This window comes from Argentina silus (genome assembly GCF_951799395.1).
Source record: "Argentina silus genome assembly, chromosome: X".
Classification (NCBI taxonomy): Eukaryota; Metazoa; Chordata; class Actinopteri; order Argentiniformes; family Argentinidae; genus Argentina; species Argentina silus.
In genome coordinates this window covers 24,042,507-24,055,988 of record NC_139653.1, presented here as the reverse complement: position 1 = coordinate 24,055,988, position 13,482 = coordinate 24,042,507, and the positions used below count along the sequence as shown (strand labels likewise).

Here is a 13,482-nt window from a genome sequence, read left to right as displayed (position 1 = left end):
TTCCAGTAACTGTCCTCCCTCTCTATTACACAGGAATGATGGAGTTTAGTTTGTTTGGAATCCCTTATGTAAGTATTACTGCCTCCTCTCCTCACTGAAATTATATTGTTAGAGTATTGATTTTGTTGTTGTTTAGTGTGTCTACTCCTCTAAGACTTATTCAAACTTTCTTTTGCATACTAAACGGTCTTTCTCTACCCTATTCATACTGATGTAATGCTTTTTCTTATTCTCTCTCTCTCTCTCTCTCTCTCTCTCCCAGACTGGAGCAGATATATGTGGGTTCTTTAGCGAAGCTCAGTATGAGATGTGTCTTCGCTGGATGCAGCTCGGAGCATTCTATCCTTACTCACGCAATCACAATGGAAAGGGCTTTCCTGTGAGTACTCATATAGACAATCACACACTCTCTATTTTATTTAATTGCGTTCACTATTATTCACACATACACACACACGCACACACACACACGCACAAACACACACACACAGTCCCTGTACCGTGGGGTAAAGTGGCATTCGTTCTAGCAGTGACCTTTGGGAGTGTTAGAACACATCTGAGAAATCCAATAACGCCCGTCCGGAGATCGATCCGCCGAGGCTACATTTTTCTGCAATGGACACAGCGAGGGGTGTGTGTGTGTGTGTGTGTGTGTGTGTATGTGTGTGTGTGTGCATTGGGGCATAATTGAATTTTCAAGGTGATCCCCCCCCCCCCCCCCCCCCCCGATCCCAATCATTTAATAATGGCTTGCAAATGGGTGTTTGAACGAGAAGAGAATTTACACAACAGCACATGACAGGAGTGGAGGACAGAGTTGTAGAAAGAGTCAGTGAGGACGAATGGGGGGTGAGGGGGGGGGTGGAAGGCTGTTGGGTGAGACAGGGATGTGGAAAGGGAGGAGTGTAGGAAAGGCAGTTATAAAGAGTGGGGAAATTAGACTAAAGTGGATCTGAAGGGGGAGAGGTGAGGGTTTGAAGGTGGGTATGATATGGCAAGGGTTAAAAGAGGCGAGGAGGGGAGAGAGAGAGCATTTAACCAACCTTCCTGGCGCACCTCATGTGTCTTTGTCCTTTGAGAACTAATTTGCAAAGCTCAAAATAACATCACTCGACTCAGTAATACTTAACCTCATCAACTTTGTTCTCTATCACATACAATTAACATCAGAAACATCTGGTTTGCTGTCTGGAAAAAAAAGGCTGAGTGAGGTTGAATGAACAACAGTGTTTACTAGTGCTGGATGATGTGTGTCTGAGTGACATGCCAAGAGATTATAATAATCAACCCACAGTTACATTCCTAAGTAACACTAAAACATTCACAAAATAATGGTTCTCACTCCGAAAGACGTTACTTGATTTCTCAAATGGTGTCATTGTTTCTTACTGGAAGGAAAGTGTATATGCATATTATATGCTTCATAGCCTTCTTCATTGTGGGGCCAAAATCTTGTATATGAACTATTTAACAGAAAATGTATGAGCCTTAATATCATCTGCTCTTTTGCAGACACACAAGCCCAGGCTTATTAGGGAAATGTCTTAGAGGTTATGGTAATGTGAAAAGAGAGGTGGAGAGGACAGCAGAGCCAGACAGATAGATGGAAGGAGGGAGGGAGAGAGGAGAAAAGGTGACAGGAGTAGATAATTTTGTTTGTGTGTGTGTGTGTGCGTGTGTGTGTGTGTGTGCATGAGAGTGTGTGTTTGTGTGTGAGTGCGCAGACAGAAAGGACACTTTCTACTGTAGCAGTCATTTGCTGATGTAAATGTGGCCATCAATATGAACAGTGAAGAGATTGATCTATCACCCTCTCACACTTGTTCTTTTCCTCTGATTTCTCCCTTTTTTCTGGACTGAAACATATGCTCACTTGTGCGTGTCTGTGTATCAAGGGGTTGAGTCTAACTCTAGCCCTACTCACCCTCTCTCTCTCTCTCTCTCTCTCTCTCTCTCTCTCCAATAAAATCAGGTGCCAGTATATTTGCACTCATTCAGCCCTCATAGTGTTTCTAGTGTAGCAAAATCCAGGACTATCTGGAACCTACTCATTCCTCTAATATAGAAATTTGACCCTCATTATATCTAGCAAATTTGTCTCCACACACATACACACACACAAACACACACACATAGACACACAGACACACACACATAGACACACAGACACACGCACACTCTAATGAAGTAACCTGGGATAACCTGGAGTTCAATGTAGTTAAAATGTGGGACAGAGAGTTGTAAACACCATTGTCCATCCGTCCCTCCCTCCCTCCCTCCCTCCCTCCCTCCCTCCCTCCCTCCCTTCCTCACACTCGTCTTTGTCTCCACTCCTCTCATTTTCTTCCATTCTATTTTAAAAGGGCAGTCTGTGATAGTCAAACCTGAAAACATTTCTGAAATGGTTACCTGCTGTCTTTTAAAGCATCTCTCTCTCCCTCTCTCTTACTCTCTCCTTGAAACACACACACGCACACACACACACACACACACACACACACACACACACACTCACAGACACACAGCTGGGAGGAGATTAGGAGCCACCCTGCACCTTCAATTAAGTGAGCTAATTATAGAGCTGTGGGCGAAGGACAGCCAGGGAAAGCAGAGTAGACACTAACCCTCAGTCACACACACACACATTAGTTATTACTTGACATAGCAACCTTCATGCTTTTAGTGAAGAGGGTGGCAAGTAGAAAGGCAGGTATGAACATCATGATCATTTCATAAACACCCTGGGACACAAGATAATGAACTTCTTGTCTCTTCACTGAATTATGTCATCAGTTGAGGTAGCAACAGAAAGACTAGTAATTATATGAAAGTGGACAGAAAGAATAGGCTTCTCTACACTACAGCTGGATACTTTCTCTTACTCATATTTGACTTTTCTGTTTTATTTCCTCTGAAACACAAACACACACACACACACATGCACACTGTGCTGCAGCTTGCTTCTATCGGTCACATCTGTCATGTTTTCTCTCAGCTGGCAGGACTTTGTCACAGCAGAAACACATTGCCGTCTGTGGTGGAGAGTGTGTGTGTGTGTGTGTGTGTGTGTGTGTGTATACATGTGTGTGTGTGTGTGTGTGTGTGTGTGCACATGTGTGCGTGCACGCGTGTGTATGCACATGCTGGCAGACTGACCACTGTCCTTATTACAGTATGTTCCTTATGAACTGACCCAGAAGTTCAATACAAAAATACCCCAGGTCTACAGAAGCACATCATGTTTGAAAAGTTGTATAAATGAATACGCTATGCTTGATTGCTAGTGATGCACACATTCTCAATCATCAAGTTTTTGTTTGCTTATGTTATCTGTAAATGTATTTGTTTACTCTCCTGGCTGTGTCTCACAAAATCTTTTGTGTCTTTATCCCTGTCTGCAACAGAGACAGGACCCGGTTGCATGGGATTCAACCTTCTCTGAGATATCTCGTGACGTACTGAATATTAGATACACACTCCTGCCCTACCTCTACACACTCATGTTTGAGGCTCACACTCTAGGAAGCACAGTGATCAGACCACTATTACATGAGTAAGTACACACACACACACACATGCATGCATGCAGGGACACACACATGCATGCATGCACACACGCAGGCACACACACACACACACACACACACACACACACACACACACTCCTTAATCTGTTCCTCAAATACAGTCAAATGTCACTTGACTTTATGGCACAAAACGTTCCATGACCATAACATTGTAAATCATATTCTCACAAATGACATGTTTATTGTTATTACCAACATACATTCTCCCATCCTACATGATCAAGGTTGTTGTGGTTTGTCCCAGGTTTGTTAGTGACACTGAGACATGGGACATCCACAAACAGTTCCTCTGGGGACCAGCACTACTCATCAGCCCTGCTCTCGATGAGGTACAACCAGAGACACACGCACACACAAACAAACATACAACCATACACACACAACCACACACACACATGCAGAGGTTGAGAGTTCTCATTCAAAGTACAACAAGCATTGCAAATAAGCAATGCAATAGTAGTTCTCCTCCTAAATGTATTATTGTAAGATATTTTCAGTGAGAGAGCTGTTCTATCACTATTATATATTCAACAGGGTGCAAGAGAGGTGAATGGGTATGTTCCAGATGCCCGCTGGTACGACTATCACACGGTAAGTTAGGAATACTCAGGATGGCCTCTGTTTGGCACACCTCACAGGACTCCCCATATTACCCAAATTATATCCAGCCATTAGGATATAACGTCTACTATGTCAATCTACTTTATGGTTCATTGGTTATTTCCAGGCAAAATATGTTGGGAAGAGAAAACAGACCGTAACCATGCCAACACCTCTCAACCACATCAACCTTCACGTGAGAGGAGGCTATATTCTTCCCTGGCAAAAACCAGAGAACAACACACACTACAGGTGTGTGTGTGTGTGTGTGTGTGTGTGTGTGTGTGTGTGCGGGTTTCAGGGTGTGCTCTGTTTTATGTGATATTGATTGCAGACAATAGTTGGGGATCAGGTGTACCTCTGCAGCATGAATATTAATGCCTGTCCTGAGAAAGAGGTATAAATAATCCCCCATAATGCATTGCATCTGACTTACACTTGCAATTGTCCTTCACCAGCCAGTGTGCAATCACCTCCTTCTCTCTCTCTCTCCCTCTCTTTATCAGTCGAAGAAATGCTCTAGGGCTGATTGTTGCTCTGAGCGACAATGGAACTGCACAGGGTTCAGTGTTCTGGGATGATGGACAGGGAATCGGTGAGTAGATCAATTACACACAACTATGCATACACAGATCTCAGGCACACATAAACCAACACATGTAAGAAAGCACACACACATGCAAAAAAAAGCAATCACTGACACACATACATACAGGTACAAACAGTGAAAAAGGCGCCACCCATCCATTCGGCTGTGAAATTCCACTTAATTCCGTTAAGTGTATTTCCCTGTGTTTTCGGGTTTAATTTAGCTATGTGTCAGTATCGAGCTAGCTTTATGGATTGTAAGGTATCATACATGTTGTCAGAAAAAAATAACACTTTTGAGCAAATGTTTTATTTATTTTTATTTTTCAATACATAAAATACAATAAACATACACATAACATTACAGACATTGCAGGAAAAACATGATAAAAAGGTAAAAATAAATAAAAATAAAAAAAGATTCACATGATCGTTCTGGGGTATACAGAGTTGTTTTGTCAAAGATAATTTATCTAGTCCAAAAGTACATGATTAGCAGTCTGCATAATGGAATCTACCAATTTGTTAAAAAGTCCTTATATTTTGGAAGGACTAAAACTGTAGATCCCAATTAACATTCATGTTTTCCCAGTTGGTTGCAATAATATATATAGCCTTCACACAGCCAATTTACATAATTGTTTTGATTACTGTAATTCAAGCAAACATTTGTGGTTTTCACTTGGATATGAAACTAAGACAAGAAAGAGTTATCATATTCACAGAATTTAAAACTGTTATAAACACATCATTCCCCCTAATGGGTTTGGAGTAAAACTATAAAGCAATGGAATGTAGCCTATAAAGGTTTGTTATTCAAACAGGACAGTTTCAAATGTATCCCACTAAAGCTTGCCTAGTAATCTCTCTTAACACATATAATTGGATTTGTAAAACTTTCACAAAATATCTCAATCTTGTCTTTTATCATTAGGAAAACCATAAAGATGGTGCAGGCTTTACAAATGATAAATGTCATAATAATAAATAATAAAAGAATTAGATCATCAGAAGTGATACACTGACTGTAGAGAAAGAGGAGAGGACTGGAGTAGATAACTTCTTAGCGATTCAAATGACAAAACGTGGAGTATGGTGTAGAGCCCTGCGCGGGACTGTTTTCTTCATCCCGCTCCCGCCCGCTCTCACTGAATTTCTGACCATTACCGCCCGCGACCGCAGGGTGCGTGTTACACTCCCGCCCGCTCCCGCAGTGTGTATGTCCACTCCCGCCCGTGTCCGCAAAACTCTGAGAATTTCTGCCCGCACAATAATAGAGATGCATTGATTTTGTGTCTTCTCCCGTCCCGCAGGAGAAAACACGTAATTTTATAGGCTAGCCTAGACTACATCCCGATCCCGCAGTGTTTTTTTTAGCCGCCCGTTCCCGCCCGCAGCAAAGTTCAAACCGCCCGCTCCTGCGAGATTTGCGTTGGGTCCCGCGGGACCCGGCGGGACCCAATCCCAATGCAGCCCTCTAGTATGGTGTAGGATAAACATACAGTGGGTACAGGTTTAATCCCTGCACACTTCTATGTGGTGTGAAGTGCTGCCGAAAGCCACCACAAGGTGGTGAGAAGAGCTGTGAAGGATGTTTGAAAAGAGAATGGTTTGCCTTATCAGATAGGTCAGCAAAATCATGTTTGGTTTAAATATCCAGTTATTTTAATGAGGATCTACTCTCATACTGTCATCACATATTCTCTCACAGCAGAGAAGCAGGGGAAATGTTGTAGTACAATTATATTATTTTGTGATTGGGTGTTTCCTAAAATCCTGTAAGGGGGGTGATGATGTCTTAATTTAGAAATAATGAATGTCTTCATGGACACTTCATAAAATTACATTAGACATGGAATATATGTGTCCGTGTATCCGCAAAATTGCATATTAATTAACTCATAGGATATAATGTTTCTCAGTTGATTCCGCGCATTTCAGTTATATGGACATAAATATGTTACGTGAAATATGTAACGTGAAGAGCGGTGCATGTCTAACATGAATAAGCGCGAGACAACTAACAGAATGAGTGGGATTGAGACTGGATAGAAAAGTAGGGATCATTTGAAGGGGGAGAGCATGCTGGATAAATTCTCACGGTAATTGTTAATCGCAAACTATCAAGATTATTATATTTTTTTTAAAAGGTGGCTCTAATCACCCGCCATGCACTCTCTCCATCCTCTTTGGCGATAGAGGCAGAGTCAGATATTTTTGGTGACGAATAGGACACTCTGGAGAGGCCATGTTAGTCAAAATGACAACCATTATTGACAACTAATTTGGCCATGTCTTTTTTTTTGTACCCACCGGATCCGCAGATCGATCGTTAAAACATGGAGCAAATAAAATACTGTAATGTAATCTTGTTTTATGCACACATTTTTTATCATAATGTCATCACCTATTTGGGAGGTGCCGTCAATCTTCTATGAACGGAATTTGTTAAATGAAGAACTGTAAGTACAGTACTGTTCCAGGGGAGTGCGATCATTCAAATAGTTTTTCTCCAGTGGCTAGATAAATGGTCACGCTTTTGTTTGTTAATGGGAAACGATTATGAATTCCAAATACGCTACAATCCGCCCACCTCCCCCTCCTAATTCTATTGAAATGTATTTGAGCAGATTGGGCAGGCCTAATAAAGTACGTGTTAATATTTTGAGTTTGTAATTATACAAACTATTATACTATAAAGTATATGAGGGCTATAATAACAGTCATATAAAGAGTCAAGTCAAGTGAAAGTTTATTGGTCATATGCACAGGATAGAGTTTGCAAACTGTAACACAGGACATTCTTGATCACATTCCGGATGCGCAACCTTCCCGCTCGATGAGCGATTATACACAATGTGCAATAAACTCACAAATAATAATAACTTTGGTTTTCATTAGCGACTTGTTACAGTGCACACGTCTCGAATATCAAATACAAATATTTTATCACCATGTCTTTCAACAGTCTAGATTAAATAGATGTGTTTATGGTTAAAAGATTCATTTTAGAATAATAACTGTTGCCTACTGGTTATAAGGAGATGCATATAAAACTATTGTCTTTTAAACATGTCTTTACCATATATGTTACAATATATCACATATGAGTTGCTCCGCCTGAATAACAGGCCTACCACTTTGAGTAGTGTTAATGTTTGGAATTCTGCATGCAGCCTATCCACAAATTCTATTCAAATGTATTGAGTTGGCTCTGTATGTGATAAGTGTTCATGTTTGGAATGCTGCACTCGACCAATCAATATATCACAAATATCAGTTGCTGATGTGTTTACCTTACTCCGTCTCGCATTACGTCGCTCTTTCTCACTACTGTATATGCAGTCACTTTGTGTGGTGGTGCGTGTTGACATACAGTAGGCTTTTGCTAAGACAGGATTAACAAGTCCTTGCACTCACCGAGAGCCCAACTTGTATTTAATACAGTACATGTTAATATTTGGAATGTCACACACGCCAAAAAAAGCTCTAATGTTTAACAGTTGATGAGCAACATTTTCGCTGGTTAGAGAGGGGGGGGGGACATCTTCTGACAAAATGCTCTGGACAAATAGCCAAAATGTGAGGGTGATCAGATCAGATTGACATACTGACAAATACAATGCCTTCGGAAAGTATTCAGACCACTTTTTCCACATTTTGTTATGTTATAGTCTCAATTGAAAATTGATTAAATTAAAAAAAATTGCCATCAATCCACACACAATACCCCAGAATGACAAAGTGAAAACAGGTTTTTAGAAATTTCAGTAAATTTATTAAAATTGAAATACAGAAATACCTCATGTACATAAGTATTCCTTTGCTATGACACTCTTAAAATTAGCTAAAATGCAAAAATGTCATCAACAAATCACTCAAGTTGAATTGAGTTCATCTTAATGCAAGGATAATAGTTCATGTAATTTTGGCATTAATATCTTTGTTTTTATAGGGTCTCAATGAAGAGTCTATGACGTGTTTTTATAGGGTCTCAATGAAGAGTCTATGATGTGTTTTTATAGGGTCTCAATGAAGAGTCTATGATGTGTTTTTATAGGGTCTCAATGAAGAGTCTATGATGTGTTTTTATAGGGTCTCAATGAAGAGTCTATGATGTGTTTTCGAAGGTCGGATCTGGATTTCCTGTAGTCCTGAATCCCGATTGGCAGGAGCGATATAGAGATGTGGTCAGATTTTCCAAAAGTGGGGCAGATTTGCGCTCTGTAGCTATTCTGCCATGTCGTGTAGAAATGGTCAAGAATGTTATTGCCACGCGTGGGACAGGAGATATGTTGAAGATACCTAGGTAGGAGTCTAGACAGGTTAGCCTGATTAAAGTCGCCGGCATCAGGCAGCATCAGGATGCACCATTTCCTGCCAGTTAACTATCCTTTACAGATCTTTCAGTGCAATGGTAATGTCGGGTTGGGGAGGAATATATACTGCAGTGATGGTAATAGACAAGAATTATTGTGGTGGATAGAAGGGCATTTTAGCATCAAGTATTCCAGGTCAGGGGAACAGAGGGTAGACAAAGTCTCTATGTCCGAGCACCAGATGTTATTTATCATAAACCATACCCGGCCTCACTTCCTCTTACCAGAGTCCAAAGTCCGATTCTGTATTCTATAACACATATGCTAATTTACGTTTCATAAAGCTATGATGCATATTAGCTAAATTACACCCAAAAACTAAATGTATGATTATTGCGCAACATCAACAATGCATGATGATTTGATTTGATTTGATTTGATTTGCATGAGTGCAAAACGACCCCAAAACAGAAGCTACCCGAGTCGATTTTCACAGCCAAGTCAGATTTTCGCTGACACCAGTTTAAAATGGAAGGACAAAAATGCAGCAAGAGACACATGGACAGAACGTACGTTTATTGCCAAGCACTCACACACACTCACCAGCAAAGACAGTCCAATAGGAGACGAACACAGACAGGAGGGGCTCTGAGGAGACCAGGAGACCAGGTGACTGCCTGCCGATTGGTCAGTGGGCACGGTGTGATGGTTGCTGTGCAGGCCGGCACCTATCAGAGGTCAAGGGGGTCAGAGGAAGGACAGGTTGCAACCTCTGTGAGTGTGGCTGAGTGAGAGGGTTTTAGAGGGCTTTGTACAAACAGCATGTGACGCACACTCTTTTGCTCCAACTCAATTATCTACAAAGAGAACAAAACAAGCATAAGACAATTATGTCTAGACAGAAACAGTCAGAGACACAGATATGATGATGAGATACAAATGTATTTGCACACACACTCTCTCTCTCACTCACACACACACACACACACACACATCCACATGGCATATGTTTGAGGAGCGTCTGAGAGTGGCTCACCAGTGAGAGGTGTTGGCAGGGGACAGAAGAAAGAAGAAGGGAGGGAGTAAGAGAGAGGGAGGAAGAGAGATGATAGAGCAGAGGATTGACGGGAACTATTAATGCCCAGTAATGCCCCTGTCCCTGCCTGTAAATATGCTCTCCATCTCTCACTCCTTTATCTCTCCTCTCCCTCTCTTCTCTCTCCAATTGTTGGTCTTACTGTCTGTTTCTACTTCACTCTGTTCATGTCTCTCATCTTTTTCCTCCACAGACACGTATGAAAATCAACAGTACCTTCTGACCTCTTTCACTGCAGATCAGGTGAGCCCTGACAGCTCTTCTGGTTTTTTGTAGTAGAGCTGAAAACCTCCCTGCATTTTAGATCTTTAGAAGAGTCTTTGTGCCAGGGTTTGTTTTTCCTGGGTGTTGGGCGACCAATTTAATCCCCCCCCACACACACACACACTCCTAGCCAAACATCTGTGGCTACCATCAGGCTCATTCCAAAGCAATTTCACACTGCGATAAGGCAGACACTCAGTCACAGAGCCAGAGAGAGCGAGAGAGAAATGGAGAGTGTGTGTGTGTAGGCAGGGCAACGCTGCCTAGCAGATTTCTGGGTTGTATGCCATGTTCGATGGGCGTGTGTGTGTGTGTGTGTGTGTGTGTGTGTGTGTGTGTGTGTGTGTGTGTGTGTGTGTGTGTGTGTGTGTGTGTGTGTGTGTGTGTGTGTGTCATAAAGGCCAGCACTCATTTGATGAAGTTGCACTTTCAATGGTTTATTAACTTCACTTATGGTGGAATCATAACTTAAGGTATGCGCACTTTAGCTCTCATTGTTATGTAAATGATGTATTGATGGTCAAATCTGAATAAAGTGCATTATCAAGTTAGGATATGATCCCTTAATTACACATATTTCCAGTATGGTCCTTGATGGAAAACATCTTTGCAGTACAGTCTTGTCTCACTCTTTATTTCTGCTCCTCCTTTATCCCAGAATGTCCTGACCAGTCAGGTGATCTACAATGGCCTAGCGGTAGCTGACCATTTGTCCCTGGGACAGGTGAAGGTCTGGGGGGCCGGGAGTGTCCAGATACAGGAGGTCATCCTACGGACCTCAGCGGGGGACACAAAACTGAATCCCTACCACAACCTTGCCACTCAGGTGAGATAGCACAGATATAACCTATTCTAATATACCTCTGCACATAGTGCACAGTAAACTCAGATGATGCCTTGACACACCAGAAGGAATATAAACTGACCTTTATTACAACACCATCACTCGGGTGAGATATATAAATCTGGATCCTGGAGCCAGTTCTGTTGTGATGCATTACATAATAGCTATAATCATTGTAGTCACCTTACAGTTCCTCACAGTCATCAATGCTAGACCAGCTACAGGACATCAAAGGTTGCATCTCAATAGTCTAAAGTGGTTTCTTCTCCTCGTCTCCCCTCTGCATTCAGTGTCAGTGATCTGAAAATACATAGCATTAGTGATAGCATTATGGTGGAAGCCTCCCAGGTATACATTAGCTTTTATAAAACGTGTTTGAATAAATGTGTGATCTGATTGGCTAAAACTGTGTTCCAAGCCATGCATTAATCTCTGACAATCACGCAGCTGAGAAAGGGGTGCCGGGCAGTTAAGTGTTAACATATACATGTGTTGGGACATCGGCCACATCCACATGCTGGCCTAGGACTGGCGTTTTCATAGCAAAGATAAGGCTCAGGAATGGCAGCTAGAGCCGGCACACTTCTGGCGTGAGGAACAAAGTTGTACCTGGGCCACATCCGGTTGCCGGTAAAAAAAAACAGACGTGAGACAGATCTGGGCTGTCATTTCTCTGCTGACAAGGTTAATACTTACTTAACAGTCCAATTTGTTCAACTCAGTGCAGATGAAGGAAAGGAGACTAGGAGAGAAAGACTATTGAAATGTGCAGAATGTGTGAGACAATACTACCCAACTTACATGGAATAGATAGCAGGAAGTAGGAAGAGGAATAGTAAGACGATAAAAGAGGGAAGAGGATAGGAGGAGTTTTGCAGGATGACATTTGTTTTGTATCCTCATTTGCCCTGTGATGAAATATCCTTGTCTAGATGCATACTGTATTCACACAAGCTATCAGCACCCTGCAACTGATAGCTACAGCCTTCATAAATAATCATTTGAGAGGGAACATGAGAGACTGAGATTTATTCCAGGTTGGGAGAGGACAGACAGAGAGCTGAAGGAGATGCAGTACATTTGTATTTGAATAAGTGGTGTTTCAGCCTGAGACCATCCATTCATCTCCTTTAGTATTCTCAGAGTGTATAAGGACTTGAAATAATTTGCCTGGCATTGGGTTAACGAAAGTGCTGTTTCTGTCCTGAATAGAGCTGGCTTCCTTAGTAGACTCTAACCCAACACACACAAACACAGCCACAAAAGCACACACACTAGCAAGCAAGCACACACCACGCACCTACGCGCACACACATACACATACACATACACATACACACACCAACTGTCCGGTGATGCAGTTTTGTTGCTTAGAGTGCATGGGGCTAGTCTACAATCACAGATGATCTTAAATTAAAGGACTTACTGTGTTGAAGTACTGTATCTATCAGAACCAATCTATAAGAATGGTTATCTTGTTTCTCCAAGCAATGACAAAGTCTACACACGTCTACTCATCATCATCTTTGCTTGAGTTGACTACAAATTAGTGTTTTTTCATTTTCCTGCAGTGTTATTACATAGTAAGAATTCATAAGCAATACTTCCGTTAATATGTATTTCTAAACGCTCATATGAGATTGGCATCTGAGCATTTAAGACACGGATGTACATCCATTTAATCTGTCAATAGATGATGTACCAGGTTTTCAGTTTGGTAATGAGGGAAACGTTTTATCTTATCTTCTCTTCCATTTGATTGTCTCTTTCCTTGTAGGAGCTGATCGTGGATGCCACTGCGATAGCATGTGATATAAGTCAGCCTTTCTCCATGACGTGGAAAACGAACATCTAATCACCACAACAAATGACCAAAGGATGTATTATTTGAATATTGATAATAAATCAATCATTTAAAGACTAATAATTTGTTAGAAAAAATCTATTTTCATTTTCTTTAAAGATAATGCTGGAATTGAATAAATAATGTAAAAATGTTAGAGAAAATAATCTGCTTTGTGTCAAACATGTAATGTGTATAACATGGTTTAATACTGATTACTTTTGTTAGAAATTATTTTTATAAAAACATTTGATTGATGGACTAATGTGGGTTTCTTAACCTGATAAATTAAAGAGATTTATGTTATAATAACAGTGCAATGTGCTTACATATATTTTTAC

At 41.1% G+C, this 13,482-nt stretch overlaps 1 protein-coding gene across 1 annotated transcript in view; it reads left to right on the top strand.

Annotated features, from left to right (window-relative positions):
* si (sucrase-isomaltase) overlaps positions 1–13,153 on the top strand; it is a gene marked incomplete at both ends in the record, with an annotated part of 68,353 nt that extends 55,200 nt beyond the window's left edge. The window contains 10 exons of the mRNA XM_083694639.1: positions 34–68; positions 263–379; positions 3,405–3,553; positions 3,832–3,916; positions 4,122–4,178; positions 4,315–4,439; positions 4,694–4,782; positions 10,384–10,433; positions 11,113–11,280; positions 13,076–13,153. Coding sequence (XP_083550765.1) covers positions 34–68; positions 263–379; positions 3,405–3,553; positions 3,832–3,916; positions 4,122–4,178; positions 4,315–4,439; positions 4,694–4,782; positions 10,384–10,433; positions 11,113–11,280; positions 13,076–13,153 — 953 coding nt within the window. The remainder of the gene's footprint in view (positions 1–33; positions 69–262; positions 380–3,404; positions 3,554–3,831; positions 3,917–4,121; positions 4,179–4,314; positions 4,440–4,693; positions 4,783–10,383; positions 10,434–11,112; positions 11,281–13,075) is intronic.
* Positions 13,154–13,482: the final 329 nt, after the last annotated feature.